At 39.2% G+C, this 24,716-nt stretch overlaps 1 protein-coding gene across 1 annotated transcript; it reads right to left on the bottom strand.

Annotated features, from left to right (window-relative positions):
• Nucleotides 1-905: 905 nt before the first annotated feature.
• Nucleotides 906-23,361, bottom strand: LOC127625329 (fibroblast growth factor 10-like). Its single transcript, XM_052100565.1, has 3 exons — nt 22,337-23,361; nt 2,651-2,754; nt 906-1,802 (listed from the first exon to the last, which is right to left on the bottom strand). The coding sequence occupies exons 1-3, from the start codon at nt 22,638-22,640 to the stop codon at nt 1,608-1,610; spliced, it is 603 nt and encodes a 200-aa protein (XP_051956525.1). The 5' UTR covers nt 22,641-23,361; the 3' UTR covers nt 906-1,607.
• Nucleotides 23,362-24,716: the final 1,355 nt, after the last annotated feature.

Here is a 24,716-nt window from a genome sequence, read left to right as displayed (position 1 = left end):
TTAACATCACATCACAAAACAACATCATCAAGTCATGCTGTGCCATCTTTAAATCAACTGTGAAGTGCTACAGGAAACATGGAAAAGACAACAGTGTTCATCAGCCCCATATTACTCACCAAAGGCGCTTGTGAGTAAAGTATGGTTTGACATTCCTGTTTTGCACAGAGGGAACGAGAAGTCAACTGGGACCCATCAAATGTGTCTTTCTCTGTCTGGCAAGATGAGGCAAGATGATTTATATTGTATTGTGAAAAACATAATCAAAAATTGCTGCACTGATCAACGTGCCGCAAGAGCTAACAGCTAGACGGTGCCCCTTGATCACAAATCACTGACTGAAGCTCTAAATGGATGGAGACTTTTTCACAACACGCAGCTTTTTGCAGTTTTTTAATCCTTCAAGGCCACATCGCAATTACATTCTTAATTCAATCAATCGTGCAGCCTTAATGGATACCATATGGATGTCTCAGAGGTCAATATCTGCAAGATTAGAGGATTCTGTATGATTTTCTCCTCATCATGAATAGAAAGTGCTACTTTTACAACTGTCACATCAGCAAACACTACGGCACGTGGTTCTTTGCCTCCACGTAATGCATTAAAACACTGCAAGTGAAATTAGCATTAACCAAGATGCATAAGTGCTGAAAAGGTACTGGTGGGTCATGTTAGCTAATGTAAGTACTAATGTTTATAAATACAGCCATATTGTAAAATGTTACCAGTTGTTCTTACTCTTGAAAAAGCCTGATTTTAGCAAATGTGGGTTTTCTTTACACAGATGAACTTCTGAAAGTAAAAAAAAGAAAGAAATTTTGTCTTAGCACCATGAATTCAACTTCTGCTAGGTAAAGAGAAATATATTTATTTATTTATTTATTCATGTGTAACCGTTAGAATAGCTTTTTTTTTCTTTTCTTTTCTTTTTTTTTAAATAGGAGCATAAATGATAAAAAGGTCCATTCCATGTTTTTTTTTTGTCTTTGCTTTTCCTTTAAATATTACATAAAATAAATAATTTATTAAAAAGCAGTCAGGTAAAGAATGGAGATAACAAATACAGTGGCTTTTGCATGTTAATAATGTTAGAGTTGTTTACACTATTGTGCTAGCTTGACTAAATTCTGATCGCATGATGCTAGGTCTCCGTCTCTGCCTCTCTGTCTTGCACCTCGGAGCAAGTGCTTCCAGTAACTGTTTGCATAACTTTCAGTCCACTGAGTCCATTAGAGTGTCTCTTATGAGTTAGTACAGCATAAATGACTGCATCCAAAGGTCACACACACACAAATACACACAAGCAATACACTCTGTGAAAGGTCTCCTAAGTTAATTCTGGGAGGTTGCGTGCGGCAATGTCTGATTCCTCTCCATCAATTTTGGTCCAAACTTTCCTTTGCTAGAAAAAGGGTTGGCATTAAAAATGTCCAATATTTTTTCCTTGGTGCCAATAACTTAAAAACAAATATGTGACAACATTCTGACTCATGAGTTCTCTTAGTTCCTTTACATAGTGCCTTCTCCAGACTGTTCCCTTTATACTGTAGACAAATCCAAGTCTTTCCTCAGTGCAGTTAAATGTTCACTTTGTGAGGTTGTAGCTACACAATCAGAATGGGGAGGAAGTGTGTGGCTGTGTTTTTTCTCCGGGTCTTTTTGGCTTTCATTGGCCTTCCGTTGGCACTTAGGCCAACGAACATGGGCTTTTTCTTATTCCTCCACTCTGCGGAGGCGTAGGTGTTGTACCTGTTCTCCTCTATCCGCTCTATCAGCTTGCAGTCAATGCCAAAATCCTTCTGGAAGAAGAAGATGAATATGAGTCAGGTGGGACACACTAAAACATTTGATTTCATATATTGTATTGGTCATGGGTTTAGCATGTACTGTAGAGCAATAGTGCACTAGTTTTTAAAAGAAACTAGCTGCATTGTATCCATATTCTGAATTGAGAAAAGTGAATAGACAAATAGAGTTTGACAAAGTGACAGTCTGTTTGTCTTTCGGAATGTCTGTTAATCTGTGTGTATGTCTGTTTCTCAGCATAGGAGTTTGCATTTTAGGACTTTCCTCTTTCTCGCAGATGATTTCACTTTTAGGTAATGGACGGCACCATTTTTCCCTGTTTCAGGTAACATTTGCCATTCATGAGAGCAAATGCATGAATGGCAATGGGGCTGAAGAGAACTCAGAACAAAGAGAGAGCCAGGGATTGTATGGCTGGACTGTGAATGGAGGAGAAAGCATGCATGGAGCAGTATTGTAGGGGAGTCTACAGTGTAAGGAAGGGGGCCTTCTCGGCTTACTTTTGCTGGGGTTTTTTTTTACAGGCAATGGAGTGGAACTGTCCTTTAAAACAACCCTGGGATTTTTAAATGCCCAGAGACATGAGAAATGGAGCAGGCTCTTTGAGATCAAAGACTCTGAGAGGGTCCGAGGACTGACTGATCTTTCTGGAAGCTTGTAAAAAGCTGAATTTCTATAAATAGTTTAGAAATACAAAATGTTGTTTAAAAATTCCCGATAAGAAGGACGACTTTGGTTTGGATGGACTATGAAATGTTATCATTATTTGTTGTGGAGTCCAGTCATTAACGCAGCATCTGAACTATAATGAGAAGAGAATTGAAAAGAAAATGATGCTCACCGCCCCGTAGACCACCCCTTTCTTGTTAATTGCAAGGTAGTAATTGCTTTGAATCCCCTTGATGGCAACGATGCCCACATCCACAGACTTGATTTCGAGTGTACCTACAAAACAAAAGTAAACATATCATTTACACAGAGTCCACATAAAAGCATTGCAGTTTCTAGGAGGCATTTAAATTATGTAATTATGCACGTGTACTCATGAGTACTTTATTTGATATTTATAATGAGAAACATACATTTATACTCTTATACACTGCATATGTAAAAACTTGGTTTATAGAAAGTCATTTTGAATAGCATTGGACACATTTGTATAACATGTATCCAATTAACCTTAAAAATATATGGGAACATTAAAGACATTAAAGAAACACCACAAAATTGTGGTGGCATCTGTGGGGTTAGCAGAGGTCATAGAGTGATCACAAGGTCAGAGAGAAAATAATGAACATAAACTGTAATCGTTGCCCCCCTGTATAATCCCTGTCTATTTACACAATCCACCGCATCATCCCACTGCTTGAGTATCACTAACAGGGCAGAAATCCTCTATGTCCCAGGCAAAAAAGTGTGCTCATTTATAATATTATACAAAAAGTAATATTTTGCTATATTTGTTCATTGTTAGAGCTGAAAGGCACACTGGCAGAGGCTTGCAAACATTAGTGATTAAAGATGTGGTAACCATTACTGTTTTGCCTTTTAAAGGCAATTATGTAAACCCACAAAGCCATGATGCTTTAGATGGAATTAGCCCCAGACCGAAGCGAGTTGTGGTAGCATGTGCTACATGACCCTATACTGTGCATAAGGTTAAGTGAGCTTTCGCTTCTGGCTTCTTTGGCCTTTGACAAACAATTCAGTTTACCTTTTTACATTTACCAGTTGCTTAAAGGAATAGTTCACCCAAAAATACAATTATCTCATCGTTTACTCACCCTTATGCCAGCCCAGATGTGTATGACTTTCTTTCATCTTCTGAAGACAAATTATTTTTTGAATAATATCTCAGCTCCTTTGGTCCATACAATGCAAGTGAATGGGTGCCAAATTTTGAAGCTCCATAAATCCCCCTCCATCATATCTAAATCCATATCTTCAGAAGTGATATGATAGGTGAGGGTGAGAAACAGTTCAATATTTAAGTCAATTTTTACCATAAATTCTCCTCCCTGCTCAGTCAATCTCCACTTCAACTTTCACTTTCTCACTCTTCTTCTTGTGTTTTTGGTGATTCACATTCTTCATGCATAAGAATTTCTAGCAAAAAAAAAAACATTCTATAACACACATTTTGATCTGTTTCTCACCCACACCTATCATATAACTTCTAAAGATATGGATTAAAACACTATAGTCGGCTGGATTACTTTTAAGATGCCTTTATGGTGCCTTTATGTGCTTTTTGGAGTGTCAGAAGTTTGGCACCCATTCACTTGCATTGTATACAGAGCTGAAATATTCTTCCAAAAATCGTCATTTGTGTTCTGCAGAAGAAAGTCAGTCCTACACATCTGGGATGGCATGAGGGTGAGTAAATTATAAGTTTAAATTTTTGGGTGAACTATCCCTTTAAATGAACTGTGTGTATTGCACAGTGCCTTTATATTCAACGTAGGAACATGCTATCAAAACATTAAAAACAATTTTTAAAATCTTCCACAGAAAAGACCATCTTAGACCAGCATAAGTTTGCATGCTGGTCTAGGCAGGTGTACTGTACTGTATGCTGGGTAAGTTCTGGTCTAGCTGGTGGTCCAACATGGTCATGCAACGACAAAAGCTGTAGTTGGTGGAGTAGTATGATTTTTCAGGTGAAGCTGGTTGACAAAGTACAGTAGGAAGTCCTCCAACTGGTCTCATAGAAACACATGTCTATACACACAAAATTTGATAAGGTGATAAGATGTGTGTATTGACGGTCTTAGAAGCAGAGGCAACTGAGACTTGTCCTCCGCCACCCAAATTGAGGTGAGTATCCGTGCCACTATGATGACCTCCTAAGTAGTGGGAATTAGGCATTCCAAATTGGGAGAAAAGGGGATCCATGCACCACTCCCAAAATGAGGGCACTCCAGCCGACCTCCATCCCCTTATTATAATCTGTCTGCTGATCATAACACTGGCTAGAATCCAATTTCTTATGTATCCCCTATATTAATGACCGTCTCATCACCTAAAATACAGAGTCTGGGGAAAAATTATTTGAGTGCCCAATACGTCACATATAAAATCCTGAACCCTCAACCAAAATTCTTGGATCTTAACACACCACCAAAAAACATGGGATGTGTCCCGTCTTCTGATTAGCATCACCAGCAAGTGGGTGTGTCTTTAAGACAAAGCCTATACAATCTAGAAGGGGTCCAATAAAATCTTAAATTGCATAAGGCCAGGGATGGACTGTGAAGAGAAATCTTGATGATTTTACATAGCAACTGGCCCAAAATTTGAGCGGGGGGCGATTTTTGCTTATCGTGTTTAGTGGCTAACCCACCAGCCCACTCGGTTCTCCCAATGGCCAGTCCACCCCTGATTGGCCCCAAAGTTCATCGGCCCACTGGGAAAATGCCCGGTGTGCCAGATTACCAGTCCAGCCCTGCATAAGGCTCACCCTTGCATCTCTAGATGCAGACTTGAATTTCTTTTAATCCTAGCCCACACTCCCTCCTCCAATACCAAGTTTAAATCTTTATACCATAAACTCTTCAGAGAAGCTGAAGCTCCGTCCCCCAGACTCTGAATTAGCAGGGAGTAATACATTGATGCTTCATAACCTTTTCCAAAGGCAGTAATTACCACTTTATGGGAGTTAGGTTGAGGAGTAACGGAATACATGTAACGGGATTATGTATTTAAAATACAAAATATAAGTAACTGCTACAAGCCCTTACGAACCGACTTAAGTGCCTCCCAAGCCACGCCCACAGAAGATACTGAGGACCAGTTGGTCTCCATATAAACATTGATTTCAGCCTTTAACATTTGTTGGAATTCTGAATTTTGCAAAAGGGATACATTAAAGCACCAGCTATATGATTTCCTTTTCCTCATATGTGGCAACACCTCTAAACACACCAGGGCATTATCTGAGACTAAAATGTTTCCAGAGCAACAGATGAAAACAGTATATCTTATGGACTGATGAAAAAAATGTATAGTCCCTCCAAGATGGGTTCAAAAGTATCCAAATATCTGTAGGATGTTTTACGCATCCTGTGAAGCATCAATGTTGCTCTAGGGGGCTTACACACTTTTGCTTCACTATGATCAAGGACTGTGCCAGCGGCTTGCAGCATCCCTTGAAGATCTATAAAAATGCCCTGATCATCAATGTTAGGTGCATAAATATTAGCCAAAATAAGACTTTGCCCCTGAATTTCAGCAAAAACAATAATGACTCTTCCTAATTGATCTTTAATCTGTTTGAGACATTTGAATTTTAGATGTTTATTACTCACAAGCCAGCACTAAAGAAAGCATGCCCACCCCATATCCTCCCAAATTTTTCAGCTTCCTGCGGCGAAAGATGAGTATCTTGAAGAAACACTAAATCATATTTCTTATGCTTAAGAAGAGAAATAACCTTCCTTTTTTATGGGGTGCCCCAACCCATTCACATTCCACGTGGACTATCCACTCATATTAACATTTGGCATTTTGACATATAAGAAAAAATAGATTGTGTGTCAAAAACAAGATTATAAAGACTACAGAGTGTTATGGATCTTAACTCCATTGAGCTTTTGTGGGATCAGCCAGGCTGTAAGGTGCGTGAGAAGTGCCCGACAAGACAGCTAGATGTCACCTGAGTATCTGGACAAACTGACAGCTGGAATGCCAAGGATCTGCAAAGCTGTCATTGCTGCACATGGAGGATTTTTTGATTTTTTTATTGTAATTTTTCACATTATTAATGTACTGACTAAACATTGGGATAAGTTGAATGCCATTTTGGTGAATAAAAGTATAAATTTCTTTCCATAAGAGCAAAATCTGTACATTATTCCAAACATTTGGCCACCAGTGTATGTATCTTTAACAGCTGGTCAGCTTTCTAGGTTGTTGAGACAAAGCCAATGTCACCGAAGTACACATCGGAAAATGTCAACCAAATGGAAACTCATATCCCGACAAAAGTCAACATTATTTATCTACTTTTAGAAGCATACAAACACCCTCTGCATTTTGCATGCTTTGAAAATGCCTAATATTAACATGCACATAATGCCTGATCTCTCGCTAAGCAAATGTATTTAATCCATACCTGTGTATCAATGGAACAAGCACTGCTACAACAGAAGGATTAAGTGGATCTGAAGCGGAAACCTCTGCATGTGCTCAGGTTACAGTCACTGAGAGAAGCTGTAAGGAGACCTAGTCTCTTCTCTCTCCTCCCTCGCCCCAGGTTCATGAACAAGAGCCACAGAAGCAAGGGGCTCACAGATGGGATCAGAGACTGGGTGAGATTAGGGGGGAATAATCCATGATCAAAGGGCAATAGAAGGGACAGAATCAATGGACCCCCCCCCCCCCCATTGACACAATCACATGTACATTTTGATGGAAATTCTCCAACATTTATGATATATCACAGGCACTTATATTGTTCCTGTATGTTCCATTTCACATAGATTTATAACAACACCAAAGTCAAGGGTTCGATTTCCAGGAAAACACACAAACTGATTAAATGTATAGCATGAATACAAACCAAGTCGTTTTGGATAAAAGTGCCTGCCAAATGCAAAAACATACATTATACAGACATGCACATTTGTGTGTATGCATACAGGCACACACATCCCTTTATGAGTGATGTCAAATGTGTAAACATGTCATGTCTACATTAAATTTGGTGGCTGGTTTTTAAATCGTGCAATGTCAAAATAAAGCCTGAATCTTCTGGCAGAAAAGCCTTTCCACAGTTTGATGTGGTCTGATAGACCAAAACACAACGATTTTTTCATGACTCCTGTATGAGTCCCAGGAGTGTTTGCCCCTTCTGCACTGAAGCTGAAATGCAGGTCTGCAACAAAAGACTGGATTAACTAAACCAAAACATCTCTAAGGCATCTAGCAACAGCTCTTCTATTTTTCATCTCACTGCTTTCTTCTTCTACACTTTAAACATTTAAAGTGATAGTTAACCCAAAAATGAGAATTCTGAGAATTTATTATTACCTAATCAGCAATTTTAAAACATTACCAAAAACAAACCAGTGTGTCTTACAAGTTCATTCAACTTTTTTGTTGCACATTAAAGTGTGTCAGCACAGTCATTTAATAGTTTCAAACTCAACAAAACCCTTTACAAACAGCGATGTATTGACTCCAAAGGGTGCGATTACATTTTATACAGCTTTTCTGGCAGACTCAATGTTTTGTTACAGTACATCTATATCATGGCAGTCCAGTGCTCTCACAACTACAATTTCACTGACTACATTATTCAAAGCACTAGCCAAGGCATTCTCTCCAAAAATGTGAGAGAATTTTCTTGCAGTGCAACCTAATCTTACAAGTATTTTTCTTTGACTCTCTGTTAGGTCTCAGATTACAAAGTCTTAAAAGCCTCTGCGTTTTAACAAGCCCAGCCCCACCTCACATTCATACCCTGCCTGTAAATGGCCATGTGTCTGTGACATTACACTACCAGTGGCCACTACAATGGTGGCCCAGAGATGGCCTAACGTGATCCTCCTACAACACACTTGGCTTCTGCCCCAGGCTCTGTTGGTGCCCAACCCCCCACCCCCCACTTAACGAATTCCATCTTTTCTTGGCAGGGTGACATCACTCATGTTATCACATCTTGTGGTAACTACAAAAACCCCAGAGCCTCGTGCAACCTGCATCCCCACCTAAGCTTGAGCAAGAGTGAAAGACACCCTCATCCACTTCAAACTTGTTTTTACCCCTATGTGTTCATTTGTTGGAACACAACCATTTGTATCATACAGACAGGGCTTTCACTACACAACAAACAAGGGGCCTTTCCCTAGCAGCGTTCAGATCTTTGGATCATTTCCAGACATCAAAATAACAATGTTAATTGCACTTAGGAAGCCACACTGCTGAAAAGATGCTCTTAGCCTGCATGCAATTCCCATGCTAGACTAAGATGGTCTAGTTGATTAAGATGTTCGACCAATATTATTTTTCTGGCAGCTGGTTAACCAACATGATTACAGAAGAGATCGACATGTTGCTACCAAATGTTCCGGTACCCTGATATTGACCCCATTCTGTTGAGTTACTGACATTTTTGCATCAATTAAAATTTTCAGTTTATCTTTTCCTGTGGTGCTACCTGTGTTAGGTTATGTACTCAAAATGTAATCCATTCCTGATGACTAGTTACTCATTTAACATTGCAATCATATTACTTCACCAAAACAGTAATCAAATTACTAATTATTTTACTTTCAGGTCACTTTCTTAAATATATTTCACAGAAAAGTTTTTCATTCTACATACATAATATTAGCAAGAAATATGCTGTATGAAACCCAAATAATGCTTTTAACATTTAAAGTAATTATATGATATTACTTCATTATTTTTCAATCATATAACAGCCAACACTGGGAGCTGAGACATGGGTTCTGGTCTCCCTTGGAAACCAGGAAGTAGTTATGTTCACATAATCGATGATGAGAATGAATTGTAAATTGCATTTTCCATTTAAGATTGCATTTTTACTCCACTGACAGTTCAATTGGGATCTGGGTTAGGATGTATGGCTAATAAAATGTACATTCCCGTTGACTGTATTACGTAAAATTTTAATTTAAAATATCTTGCTTTAAAATTTGCTTTTGGCGCAACTCTGCGGACATTTCACGCGGAAACTGGAGCTTACACATGCCTATATGTTGAACAACACTTCCAGCTTCAGACACTGGGGGCAGTGGTTTGAAATTTGGTTCAAAGTGAGATCAGTCTACAACAAAACATGGGCCTTTCCCTAGCAACACTCAGATATTTGGATCATTTCCTGATATCAAAATAACAATGTAACTTGTACTTGGGGAAACCTCAACTACCTGCCAGCACTCCACATCTGCCCCTCCCACAAAGTTCCTTCACTCCAACATCCTTATAATTCAAATAATATATTACACTAGGATACTTAATTGTCCTGGGAACCTTGAATTGCCCCTCCTGTGACATGCATGTCTTTTCAATTATGCCCCCGTCTACAGGACGATAAAGGAAACTTGGTCCCCATTAAAAGGCATCTTTGCAGCTGACCCTGTGTTGGCTTCTGATGACAGTGATTTGCACCTTTGATCTGGGTTCTGTGGCCCCTGGCTCCTAGGCTCGGGGAGATCAGTGGCTGGCTCTCTGTTCTTTTTAGGGGCCAGTCTCATTACAGTCTCTGTTTCTGCTGAAATGTGCACAGGAGAGACTTTAGATGAACTTAGGGCTAGTAATGCTTCCACAGTTTGTATCCAGCCTTTGGTAGATTTGATAGAACCACTGCTCATTGTTCACTGCTAGAGATGGCGTGGGCAAGAACGATGGGATGCTGGAACACTCCCACCATCTGCCATTGGTCGAGCAAACAGTCCTGCTGAAAACAAATGCCACTAGTTAAGCTACCGCTTCTGTGTTGGGCTGGTCGGGATGCTCAAACAAACATAAATGTTTTGATATTGCCACAAGTTCACAGTGTTTACAGTTGTCGGTAAAACCATCCTGTAGTACGAATTGCTTACTTTGCATATTAAGCTGGGTTAGGAGAAAGTATTTTCACATCGAAAATCACTTCAGCTTAAGTCATAATGCTTGCAAATCTAGAATGGCTGCAAATCAAAAGATGATGATAACCTGATGTTTTCTGTCTTGTTTGCGCTTCCTCTGTTGAAAGCATAGGTTAGTATGGTTTGCACTGAAAGGTTCATGGATTGAGTTTTGTGAAGGCAGAAGACGGTTTATAGAGCACATATGTGGATTTTACAAACAGGCTTGGAAGAACAGTCCTACTTTTTGAGAGAGCCATGTTAAAAGACAGCTGGTTTTGTGAAGATTGATGATATTTTAAAACAACAATTTTGTTCATTTTTTCAGCACCTCATTAACAGGCTTTCATTGGTGGTTTATCGTATATACATTTCCTACTGAAACGTATTAATATACTCAATGTTGCAACTCATTCAGCTGTGCAATGAATTCTCCCTGACATTCACTACTTTATCATCTAAGAACTTAAAGTCCCTGAAAAATATATTTCTACTATATGTACATCTCTATAAATATCCTTTGCCATTAAATAATGACCAGTGTCCTCAAGAAAAACATTAGACTACAAACTGTTAAAAAAAATTTTTTAGGGAGTCATGTGATGTCATGCGATGTTCGGATGTGTGAAAGGTGAGCTCTGTGCACTTTGCTAGTTTTAATACTTTTCATGTCATAAACCAGTGAGATTCGATACACCATGATCCATAGCTGTTCTAGGAAGAGTGTATGTCGATGAATTCAAAATCCTTCGGCTCTGGAGACATTAAAAGATCACATCTTTTGAAGTTCTCTTTGCCAATTTCTTATTGGCCTTTTCTCAAGTTCAGAGGTACGCGAGGCTCTCAAGAAAGACCCCTTGTGACCTCTTGTGTCACTACATTCGACACAACGTATCGTTCCCTCCATCAGGGAAATGGAAGTGGAGCGTAGTTCTAGCGGGAAGACCAGCAGGTGCACATCATCACATCATTAGCTGGGTAAATCCTAGCCAATCGCATGTAAGCCAATGCTTTATAAGTCCGCTCACAATCTATCACATTGCTGTTTCGGTGTGCTAACACTGCAACCTCCACCTCCCCACCACCACCAGTTGAGCCCTGTCCCGCAGGGGGGTAGGCTCCTTGCCCCTGCCTCCTATCTCCAGCAGGACATGACGGTTCCGGGTACAACTACCTCGGACTGCTGGACGGGGCCTACGCCAAAGAGAGAGACATCACCTCCCATTTTACATCTATCAAATAAATGGCATCTCAAACTTCACTCAAGCCTGTGTGTCTTCCCGATAGAACGAAGGTTATAACAGTAACCATGATGTTTTATTATTATGCATCAGTCTCATTTGGCTCATTGGTTGCTTCCACCTGAGAGAGCCCCTCCCTGGTTTTGTATCGCAAATTCTTGCCCCTATTTTGCCATTGCAAAGCTTTTCTATCAAACTAACCGGAAAGTTAAATCACACACTGTTATCTCACATTTGCATGCATTATGGTCAAAAGTGTTGTATTAAAAATGACGTATTAATAAGTCCTTTCTGATGGTCAGAGTGGATTGTGAGGGAGGTTAATATGCTCAGTGACCTATATGAGAGTGGAGTGTTGAGATCTTTTGAAAATATGGCTCAACATATTAGAATTCCCAGATCTCAGTTATTTAGGTATTTACAGCTGCGCTGCTCTGTACTACTTTTGAGATTAGCATACACTCCCCTAAAGGGCAGATACTCTGGAAGTGGTGATTAATGCTTTTAGAAAAGGTCATGAGGCATCAGTGTATTACTCCCTGTTAATTCAGAGTTTGGGGTACGGAGCTTCAGCTTCTCTCAAGAGATTATGGGAGAAAGATTTAAACTTGGTATTGGAGGAGGGAGTGTGGGCTAGGATTCTAAAAAACGTCAAGTCTGCATCTAGAGATGCAAGGGTGTGTCTGATGCAATATAAGATTTTGCATCGATTCTATTGGACCCCCTCTAGATTGTGTCTTAAAGACACTCCCACCTGCTGGTGATACCAATCAGAAGATGGGGACACAACCCATGTTTTTTGGGGATGTGCTAATATGCAAGAATTTTGTTTGAGGGTTCAGAGCTTTATGTGTGATGTAGTGGACACTTCAAATTCTGTTTGCCCCAAACTGTATGTTTTGTGTGATGGGCAGTCCTGAATATGGGTGATGATATATGGACAGCTGGGTCCTGACTGGTGTGATGATTGGCAGGTGGGTTCATGTTCGGGGGGAGAAGTTGTTATTGCTTGTGGTTTGATTTAGCATTTTCTCTTGTGTCTATTTGATTTGCTGCATGGAATAAAAAAAAATTGTTAATAAAAAAAAAAAAAAGGTAAACAAAATTTGATACCAATGACTTGACCAACAGATGATGTGTATTTGACTATATGATAACGTAACCTTTCCCAGGGACATAAGATTCAAGAGTGCATGTCTAGGTCTGAGCTTACTACACAAGCAATTTTTATAATTTCATGATATGTAATGGTAGTGAAAACAGTAGAGCCATTCACCCTCTATAAATCATAAAAACATGCGACTCATTGAAATAGAGTACACAGTGGTGCTATACAGTATAGTGGGTTTTTTCAAGAGAGAACTAGCATTATGAGTAAATAAAAACATACTAACAATATTCAAATATAAAATCACAAGACCACTAGTTAAAATGCTTCTATTGTGCATTTTTTCCAATTTAATGCTATTTATTTTTAAAACAAATGTATTATCAACAATTTAAATAAAAACTTGAAATTGAAAAATGTACTGTATTCACTTGAGCTGGCATGGGCTCCACAAGTTTGTTCGTGATTTGCAAATGTTACTAAGTACATCTTATGTGCTGGAAGAAGGGAAAAGTAATGGAAATCATTGTCTTATACAGTATGATCTATATTTAATGCAGAATATTTAAATTTTTATCTCATAATGATACTTTGTTTTAAATTGTTCTAATGTCTAAAAATGTCTCTATCTTACCCAGATTTAAAAATGATTTTGAATCCCATATTTTCAATGTGGTCTCAGACTTTTGGACCCCACGGTCTAAAGGAAATATATTCAAGCATTATAATTTGTTATCGGTACAAATCTATTGGTTTAATTCTTTTCAGATTTTTTTATTGTGGTAAAAGGTTGTTATTCTTTTTTTCTGGTTTCAAGCATGACAGGCTATCAGAGCTTGCAGAGTCTCATGTTCTTTGGTCGACTAACTCTCGAGGCTTTTGGGAACCTCACTGTACAGTGTCTGGAGTAAACTGCCTCAGCAGTGTAGTCAAGTTTTTTGCTCAATTAATTTTTGATGACAGACAAATTTGTACAGTGTTTGGTTGGCCAGTGCAAAGAAACCACTGATACACTTTAAGTTCAAGTGCACACTCACAAGCACATGTAACCACACTAGCACGCATGCACACATAAACACACGTACACACACACACACACACACACACACACACACACACACACACACACACACACACACACACCCAAACACATGTACACACAGAGAGCCTTCAGTGGTGTAAAACAGACTATAGTCTCCTCTTGAATGTAAGAGCAGACACCAATCTTAATAGGACAGGAGGAGCACATTGTGTGGCTTTAGTGGCTGGTAAAGCCAAGGGGGGATGAGGTGAGAGATTTTCTCTGGGGGATGGGGTAAGAGTTTGTATAGGAGAGGGGGTATGGAAAAGCTACATACCCATTTAAACCAAAATGGTGTTGGTTCTCATGCTGGTGCCTAGTCAAGGGGAACTACAAACTGCTCTCAGAACAGCAGCGTTACCACTTTCTTCAGACGAACAATAGTGTAACTACTATTAACCTTCCCACAAACAAACAAGAAACATTGCGGTCTTTGTATTAGTGTAACAATTTTAAGCATCTTTAAGTATTGTTTCGAAAATGGTCATAGTAATTAATTCACATGTATAATTTGTAACAACATGATCGCAGGGGAAATCGATATATTGCTTTTGAAAGTTCACTGTACTGAATTACTAACAAACACCATTTCCCATCAGCAGGGCTGGACTGGTAATCTGGCATACCGGGCATTTTTCCAGTGGGCCGACACACTTTTTGGCCAATCAGGGGCGTAATGACCATGGGGACCAGTGGTCAATTTCTGCTGTAGCTCACCTGATAGAGTGTTGGACTCAGAGGATCAAGGTTCAAGCCCAGCCTAGCACATAAGCTGTCACGTGACACAAAAGTGTCACTGAGGTGACATGAAATTACTGTTGCTTCAGAAAAAAGTGCTTTTTATGTTACATTTGCAACAAGAACACAATCAGTTGAGTGTAGGTGTAGGTTTAGAGAAAGGATGTCTGTTTTGTTCACCTCTCATTTATCTTTTATGAAGCTATTGGTTAAGTTTAGGCTAAAGTTTTAGATTAGGGTAGATTAAAACCATGTTTGATTACAACATAATATGACTTGCTTTTGGCAGCCCCACTGGACATTTCACTGGGAAACTGCAACCAAACATGTAATACAGCACAGAATTTTGGCTTGCAAATTTTTGCCCACCTAAACTGCACTTCCAGCATTGGCCACAGGGGAAAATGGTTTGAATTTTGGTTAGAACAGACTGATTTCAGCAGCAGAACTTTCGATCTCCTGTTGCCAAATTCACAGTGTGATTAGTCTGATTTTGTGGCCAGTACAGAGACAGATCTACAGATTGGGCTATGGCACCAGTCTCTGCACCATGTTGGTGGAAAAGGTGCTACAATGGCTAATATCCAGAGTTCCATTTCAAGCCATTTCCATTACTTATAACAAGCCCTCTCTCCCAAAATGGACCTAATCCCTTTTCATGGACACTATTTAAAAACAGGCTGGGCAGATATATCTCTGGTCTCACTTTAATTCTTTGATGCCCCCAACGGACTACCACTTGCCACCATCTGTTCAAGCACAAATCGCACAGAAATTCCCCTTAGCAATTCAGAGAAAAAATCTCGTAACTATACATTGGTCCAATGTGGTAGCATGTCAGACTAAAAACATATTTATAGGTACACCGCAACACCTTACAAAGTCCTATTCCCCCCAGTCATGCCTGGTTAATGGCTTGATAAATATAAGAGGAAAGGTGAGCTTTGGGTTATCAGATTTGGGAGGGGCTCACTGTTTTTTTTTTAAAGAGAGGAAAACAGGCATTTGTAGATATCTCAGCTATCTAAACCAGACTTCCTGTACCTGGCTTAGACTTCATACACCAACACAACTTGGAGAAACATAATTTCTGTAACACTTTTTTTCTTTATATGTACAGTACCCGTATCTAATTCCAAACGTCTATGGGGTGTTCAATGATCAGTAGAGGAGTGAACTGATTGACATATGTCAAAGCATTGTGAGAGCTACTCTAGAGTGATTGTTTCCTGAAAGTACACAATTGTTGTTTCACCGATCAGTGGGAGAGTGTGTATTTGGGATTGTCTGTTGGCAATAAGACAGACCACAGCAGAAGAGACAGTGATGTTTCTTCCCAAGAGAACCCAGGGCACAAATGGTGCACTGCTTTTGGTAATGGGATCAGAGGTTAGGCATACATCTGGTCTTCCACTCCTCCAAGTTGAACTTTCAGCAGGGCAAAATGGATGCATTAACTATATTAAGATGTCAAGAGCTGCCACTACAGTATAGTCTGTAGAATTTACACATGTGGTGTAGATTGAATGGACTAAGATGTACAAGTAATTGTGAAAACATGTACATTGACATATTTACAAATGAAACATTTTTAAATGACAAATGATGGCATATACTTCCAGTAAGATGCATTTTTAACATAAAGTGTGAAACGTTTTGTCAGATTACCTAAGAATGTGCTAACATCCAAATTACCTGTAATTTGTCAACTGTATTCAGTTACTATAACGAAGGTCATTTTTATGTGTCAGATCAGGGTCTACATTCACTTTTTACAATGTATTGAAATTAATAATATAAATTATGGACCAGTGCGAAAACCTCACACAATTATATTCAATTGTTAACATTATGGAACAATTATAAATAGATTTCTAAAGCAATTAGAAATGAAATACATCATAAAGTTTATACAAAATACCTAAAATGTAACAGAACAACAGACAACCTACAAATTAACATATTAAAGCTATGTTGCATTTTGTAGGGGTGTGGATCTTGTAGGTACCCTTAAAATGTCTTGTTAAAACAAGTGTTTTTATTTATGAAACGAAAAAGAGAAAGTCTATGAGGATGTCAACGTCAAAGAAAATGAAAAAAAAAAAACACTGACAATAACCTTATGCACATTAGCTCTATCCTCATATGTCAATTTTATTACTTGTGTGGTTGTGGGGAGCTGTAAACGGGCACTGTAACCACCAAGATCATGCACACATACAAACACCCACATGGTGTCATCCATGTGGCCAGTGCTGAGAACATGTCATTTAAATTCACACATGGCATATGTTCGTTCAAACCATTGATGCCACTGAGTAATTGTGCACTTTGAGTAATGAACCAGGAGGTGACAGAATAACCTGATGTTACGCTAAAGAGAGGATGGCAAAATGCAATAATACTGGGTAACAATTTACATTACAGTGCCCTTGCTACACAGCAGTACATGTTATTACTAATTAATTATATTGTTATAACAATGCAATTACTAACAGCTCCACTATTGCAAACAGCTGTGATAATTAGATGTAAAGCACGTTAGTTTATTGAGTGCCTACTTACGTAAATACACAATAACAGGAACAATGTGAAATAAAGTGTGACCGATTATTGGAGCATATTGCAGGTTTTGGGTGATACTAAAGACTGGTATTTGGTCTAAAACTCAATCAACACAAAAGTGCACTTCCTTACACAAGTAATGTGCAATTTTAATAAATAAATTATTAAGCTGTGATGAAGAATAGCATCAGCTGATTGTTTATAATTTTTCTCAGCCAACATGCTGAGATTGTCTTGTAGTTATATTATTATTGCCACTCATGAAGCATTTAACATCAAAGCAGCCTCTGTAAGACGCCAACTGGAATCCTAACAGTGATACAGTGCAACACTACCGATTTTTCTCTCATTTAAACCAACAAAACAACTTAATATTAAATAAACCAACAGAAGCTGATGGAAATCAGGGGGAACCCTTTACATATGACCTCTCACAATGTATTTGCATTAACATTCATTCAACAGGTAAGTTATTCCATTAGTTAATTATAGAATAATCATCCAATTTAGGGTTAAACTATCTAATAAACAGTGTGTTAATTATACAATTATTTTCAGATTTTGTTACCTCAAACACATGAGGTTTCACTTGCACTGACCAAATAGACTTTTGTGATATTTAAATCTATAATGAAGTCATAAATATTGCTAACATAATTTTTTTGTAGATACTGATCATAATGGAAAGTGTTCGTGCACTGTTGATATGAGCATCTATTTTGCTAGATGCTTCTGCTGCTTCAAAAACAAACTGTGATTCACTAACACAAAGTGGCTCAACACCTGATAAACACCTAGAAACTAACAGTGGGTTGGAAATATATGTGGTTTTCTGTAGAATAATCCGGGTTTTTTTCTCAACTCTCATGAGAAAAAGAATAAAATCTTGTTGCCCAGAATTTACTGTTGAGACAAACCAAACATCTCGTTCAAGAGCTTTAACATGAGATCAAGTCAAACCAAAGCTCTGTCAGTGTAATTGATTTTGGCCTGGAAACACCTCATTGGAACAGAAATAATCTGTATCCTTAATTGAGCCCTGTTAGATTAGACCGATCCAAAATTGAGTAAGAGGGGACGAAATGACCACCGGCCTGACCTTTGTTTGATCTGCTGCCCAAAAATTGACACGATGATTGGAAAGACCCCTGCACGTTAGACCTTAAAAATCAACCAGAAGTTGAACTCTGATCTGACACATACCCTCAATCAAAGCTGTCAAGGCCTAATGATCCTCATTAGCAATTTCCTCTAGCCATGCCAGCACTGCTGAACTACAACACCAGAGTTTTAGCACTTGAGCTTATATTGATAACAACTATAGTGGCCCCAAAAGTACTTGGCAATTTTGGACACTTCTGAAATGAGTGAAATTCATTGAAGTACATCTCTGAAGTAACAAAGAAAGTCATAAGGGTTTGGGACAACATGAGGGAGAGTAAAGGCCGAAAAATACTTCATGCAAAAATGCAAACGTAGACATGATTGCTTGACCAACGCATGGCCAGCGTGGTCCTGTTGTACATAAATTACATTCGCTCTTACGTTGCTCTGGCAGTTAAGAACCTCAGATCACAAGAGGGCAATAGATGTTTTAGGCGTGACCACGAAACCAGTTCTGCATCCTAAACCAGGAAAATGCTGCCTTTATATATGGAGGCAGGAGGAAAATAAGGTGCTTTTCATATTGTTCGGAGACCGGTTTCCTTAAGAGTTCCATTCATTAAACAGCTGTCAGTTAAGCCATTAACTGATTAGTCAGCAAATCAGCTGCCTACATTTTTGGATGCAGCCCGGATGTGGTAGATGAGTCGAAAGATGAGGAGTGGGAAGAGAGACAGAGAAAAAACAAGTTCGTTTGAATGGAATGGGGACAAAAAGTTGTATATATTTTTTGAAAAGTTTCAACTCAAAATGCTGCCAGAGTCCACCATGACAGTTGTTGATTGAAAGAAGAAAATCCACTGTAGCGCCCCTTGTGGCAACGCTGAGAATGCAGAGTGTACTTGCGTGTGTTATGAATTGAGCACTGGCACATTCCACAATGCAACAATGTGTGAAATTGAGCTTGCGTAGTAAGGTGCATCTGCGTTCACATACATGCGTAGAGTATGTTTTGGCCTTAAATGATTACAGGTGAACCATCCCTATTAAATGTCCAAATGGCTTAATAAATATCAAGTACCTAACAATTGTGCGGAAGAAAGAGGACAAACCTTTTTCGTACCTTGATAAAGGCTTGTTGCCGAAACGATGGTAATAAAATAAACATGTAAGAGAGTGTGCAGTTATATATTTTTCTTTTGAAAGTTGCACCTACAAACTTAAGGTGTGCGCTTGTTCCAGTGTCTCTCTAAAAGAAAGAGGACAAACAAAATCAAAACAGGAAAGGAAACATTAAACTCCAGTCAGTGCAAATGCTGGTCATGTGAGAGATTTTACATCACAGTGAGGTTGTTGATAGGCTGGCTCAATACAGCAAGGACCGCACCAAGATCCAGCATGGGGTGACATTTCCAAAAATGTCTTGGGGGAGATGAGTGTCCCAAACACAATGTGACAAAAGTGATACTGAGCTGATGGTTTCTGAAAGGAAATCAAACAATATGGGTAGGATAGGATTTCAAGCAGCACATAGACAGGTCTTTTGTGGACTTGAAAACTAAAGAAGGCTGGACTTGAGAACTCTAACGTGGACAAAGAGACTCTCTGATGGGGAACTTGAATCTGGGAAACTCAACAATCTATCATATTAAGCTCTCTGCAAATATTTTTCCACATCAAATATGCAAAAAAAATATTAGCCGTTTCACAAAATATATGCTTTTGATTTACTGCAAGTGTTTACAGTAGAGCACATGTAAATGTGATATTAAGAGGTGACATTTTAGATTTACATAACTGGTAAACAGGCTGCATCATTGTCTCATTAAAACTGCATATAGAAGAGCTTGACATGCAGATTGATGTTTTGGTTGTAAAATGCTTTGATAACTTGCCATATTTGAAGCTGTACGTGACAGAAAAAGCAAAGAAGTAGAGTAGATTCAACTATTAATGTCACACAGAATGCAAAGTGTGCTTTTCATAAACAGGGATCATGTGGAAGAAAAAATATTTTTGAAAAAAATAAGGTTGACAGGCACCCATACAGTACATCGGCACAGCCTTTTCCTCTCAGTCCCAGTTTCAAATTGAGCTTTTTGGATAAATCCCAAATCAACAAAAAGAATGATAACTTTCACTTACACCGGGACTTCAAAAACAAAAATAAACATTGACATAATGTCAGACTGCATACAATAACACGGCGAGTTGTTCATGGGAATGTTCTTTGTGTTAATTCGAAAGAAACAGTATACCACAAGGGGAATGGTTCCTTTTAAAATGCCAGTGGCTCCAACTGGAGTAAAATCATTTGAGGATGTTTTGAGTGCATGATGATACTTAACATACCAGGCCACTCATTTCTGCCCTTTTTATGGGCATTTGCGGCAACAACTATGGTTTCTGATTACACAATAAATCAGCCTAATGCACTTGTCGTAAATGCCACACAATGGCATTACCTCGGTGCCTGTGGCACTTCTTTTAAGCGTGGGACACAGAGAGCACTGCTGCTACCTTGTGGGCACCAAAGGCCCTTTGAATTCAATTATAGTGTCTACCAAAAAGCAAGGGGAAAATGCAGGGATGGCAAAGATCTAATATATTTTGAGAAATTATCAATTCACTAACAAATGGTTCCCCTTTACTATGCCTCCTGCAGACATTCCAGGCCATATCCACACTTTGTATACCAGCTCTGAGACTGGATGCGAATCCCTGCTGAAATTCAGTGCATCTGCCCGGAACATTATTACCAGTATGCTTTTTGCGTTTTCACCATAAGTGAAAACGGTGCTGTCGTTGTTTGCTCCCACAATGACAGCACCATTTTCACTTGTGGTAAGCAAGAGGCAGGAACCTTTTAACATGTACAGAGTTTACAGGCACAATAATAAGTACACACATGTGTATTAATTTATTATTTTGTCTTAAGTTGTTCCAAACACTTGCAATGACTTTATTTCTTCAGAGGAAAACAAGAGGTGATGTTAATCAGAATGTTAGCCTCAGTCATCATCCACTTTTAAGCATCAACTGTATTTTCCATAGAATGAAATTAAATAGTGTCTGAGGCTGTCATTCTACCTAACATTTCGGTTTAGTTTTCCACAGAAGAAATAAATTCATACAGGTATGGAAAAACATGTCGTGAGTAAATAATGACATATTTGTAATTTTTGGGTGAACTATCCCTTATAAAATCTATAAAACTGGAAGACTGACACTGCCCTGCTTTTTGGACGAACGCTTTGATGTAGTTGAAAGGTTTCAAACAATCTTTGCACCTGGCACTGGATTTATTAAGAGTCTTTCTGTGCAACACATTTAAGAGGAAGTTTAGCAAATTGAAATACCCACAGCCATGTCTTGCAGAGTCGCAGCACACCCTTTTCTAAAAAGCGAAGTGCCACGCACATGGGCCCCATATGTCAAAGCCTTTTTTATTAGCGCCAATGTGTGTGCAACCCACTAACGGAAAAGTGCAGAGGGAGTTTTAGAGTGTGGTACCAGGTGCTTTGAGCTTTTGCCGGGTGTCTGTACCTTGTCTTACCATGAACTGTACATTGAACAGTTTCTGTTTAAAATATTCAGAATATTCTAAGGACATTTATGAATAACTGGGATGACACTTTCAACATGGAAAAATAAAACCACCAGACAGATGCTATAAATGAATACATTCTTGAAAGTAACTCACTGGTAGAAGCGACAAGGGCTGTAGGAGTTATGGCAGCAATAATAAAGATAACTTATATATTATGTTCTGTTTGGGAGTATGTTTCAATGATTTGCATATTTTACAAAAAGGAAGGCTCCCCTGGTAATTTCAAATTGGTTCAAGGAAACCTGTTACGAATAAATCTACAGTCTGAAACCTAAGGACAAACATGCTGGGCTGATTACCCACCATCCTTCTACGGCACACACAAAGCTTAACTCCACGCAAAGCAGCTAGCGCCCACCAGCATCAGGTACGGTTTACATTAAAAACCAAAGGTTTAACAGGAAATAAGCAGTGCCATTTCTTGGGAAAGTATGGACACACATGTGAGAGATGAAGGAAACTAGGAAAAACAGGGGTGTTACTCACTGTACGGATCATCCTTGCTTTTGGTACCGTTGACTTTTCCATTTCTATCGATCCTGAGAAAGAACTTCTGGTAAGAGAAGAGTTTCCTCCTCCGCACGTCTCCTGTGAGGTGGTTGTAGCTGCGCACATGCCGCCCGACCGCCGCCAGGGACGAGGAGTTGGTGCCCCTCGGGGCACGCACGGCCCTTTGGTTGTCATGGCAGGCCACGGGCAGCACCGAACACAGGAGAAGAAGCAGCAGAAGGGAAAGGCAGGACAGACGAAACCAGGCTGAGGCACCCTTAGTCACTTTCCATTTGCACATTGTACTGGAACTCGGAGGACTGGGAAGACCCTCACAGAAAGGTACATGCTGAAGAGGTGTAGGAGAGAAAGGGTGCTGGCCGAAGTTGAAGCCCCAAGCGTCTGTGGTCGCTTCTGCTGCTGCTTTTCAGACTAGATCTGGTTCCCCTCGTGTCCAAAAGGAATGTGTCATCATCCATAACTCAAAACACCTCTGTGAGAACCGCCTCACCTCTCACCTCCTCCGTACAATCCACTGGAGAGCTTGAAGAGCCCCTTTTGGATGGAGGAAATAAGAACGACAGACAACAAGAGGCAAAAATTGTTCTGGAGAAGACTGGAAAAGAATGTTAAAACAACCCAAATGCAACTGAAAATCTGTTCTTGATGAAATGAGAGGAATCCACAGTATGAAAAAAAGTGTAATCCCTGCTGCGTCCAGCTCTCTTTGGAGCAGTTCTCTCTGTAACAGAGCTTGTGAGTGAGTGAGTGAGACTGTGTGTTTCCCTTCTGCTCACCACTGATGTGTTAAGAGGATCCTGAGGTGGACCAAATCTCCTCCTCTGAAATAACTGAGCACTAACACTCCTCTCACCTTATTTATTTGGTTCAGGACCCCAGATGTAATCTCTTTAGCTAATAGGCAGACTTTGAAAAGCAGTTGGCTTTGAAGATTTGTGCGTGCGCGCGTGTGTGTTTTGCTTGTCTTTGTGCGTCAGAATGAGAGGCAAAGAGGGGCATGTTTCCTCGCCCCTCTCCTATCTGTCTCACTCTGTTTCTCCCAATTGCCTCACCCAACTCTCTTTCTATCTCTCTCTCTCTCTCTCTCTCTCTTTCTTTCTGCCCCTCCCACCCTGTTCCCACCCATCTGGACTGTAAGCCTCAACATTGCCTAGTACAGGTTTCCTCCAGCTAACAACCCCCCCCCCCCCCCCCCATCAGAGACACCTGGAGTTGATTGCTGCTTTCCCCTCATTTCCCCCCAGACTGTTTTTTCACCATTGTCTCCATCAGTCTTCTGTCCAACACACACACACACACACACACACACACACACACACACACACACACACACACACACACACACACACACAAACACACACACACAAACACACACACACACACACACACACACACACACACACACACACACACAAAACTCAAAGGATTGCTGAGAAAAGTAAAAAATTAAAGATTTGTTAATTCTCTGTCTCAAAGATTTACAGCCAATAAATGTTTGTCAATGCAACTACAGATTTCATATTTAGCAAAAGATCAGTTAATTTAAGAGATTTTCATCACTAATGACTATGAATAACTAAAATTGATGGCAAAAACAATGGTATTTGTTTACATTAGATAATAAAATATGAACTGACATGAAGCCTACTAACAATAAACAATTGTATTTTTATTAACTAACTTTAAAAAAGATTAATAAATGCTGTAAAAATATTATGTTTATTGTTTACTCTTATTGTCAAGTGTTACCCATTTCTTTATATCTGTGACTCAAAAAGCTCTGTATGCTGGATAATATGTAATTGATTCGTTTTTATTTTATTTACTCTATAGGCTGCCCCTGAGCATTAAAATGACTGTTGTCCTATTAGACTTGTAGGATGTACCTAAATGGTTATGTCTTGAAAAGACATTCAGAATAAGTTCAAAGACTGTTTAGAACAAAAATATAAAAGTCTTGACAAGTGTTTCATTTAAAGGTCAATTACAGCACTCATAACAACTAAATGAGACATTCATCGTCTTGTGGGAAAGAAGTAACCCAGAAAAGAATCTCTGTCTCGAGTCTGCTGCATGTTTTGTTTAATTTCCTTTTCATATTGTCTGACAAAATCCGTATCTCCGGTCATTCTCCACTTGTTTGGCATCCTTCTCTGTTTAGGTAGAAAATCAAAGCCACATTCAACCTCTGCCAAGTAAATGTCATTCAAATCATATTTGGTATTGTCTTCGGTCCTAAATTCCAAACTGTAATGCACTTGCTAACTTTAACATACATTATGTGTACTTGGCTGTATCCTCTACTGTATTGTATTTTGTACGTATTCTCTTTTATTAATTGGCCATTTAATACGTT

This window comes from Xyrauchen texanus, chromosome 31 (assembly GCF_025860055.1).
Source record: "Xyrauchen texanus isolate HMW12.3.18 chromosome 31, RBS_HiC_50CHRs, whole genome shotgun sequence".
NCBI classification, from domain to species: Eukaryota; Metazoa; Chordata; class Actinopteri; order Cypriniformes; family Catostomidae; genus Xyrauchen; species Xyrauchen texanus.
This window is presented reverse-complemented; position numbering and strand designations above follow the sequence as displayed.

Excerpts from the sequence above, each read along its gene's own strand:
- LOC127625329 (XM_052100565.1), bottom strand. The coding sequence starts at position 22,640 with ATGTGCAAATGGAAAGTGACTAAGGGTGCCTCAGCCTGGTTTCGTCTG. Across the intron at positions 2,755-22,336 it reads AAGCAAGGATGATCCGTACA|GTACACTCGAAATCAAGTCT; the intron begins GTGAGTAACACC and ends TTTGTTTTGTAG. Across the intron at positions 1,803-2,650 it reads AAGGGGTGGTCTACGGGGCG|AAGGATTTTGGCATTGACTG; the intron begins GTGAGCATCATT and ends TTCTTCTTCCAG.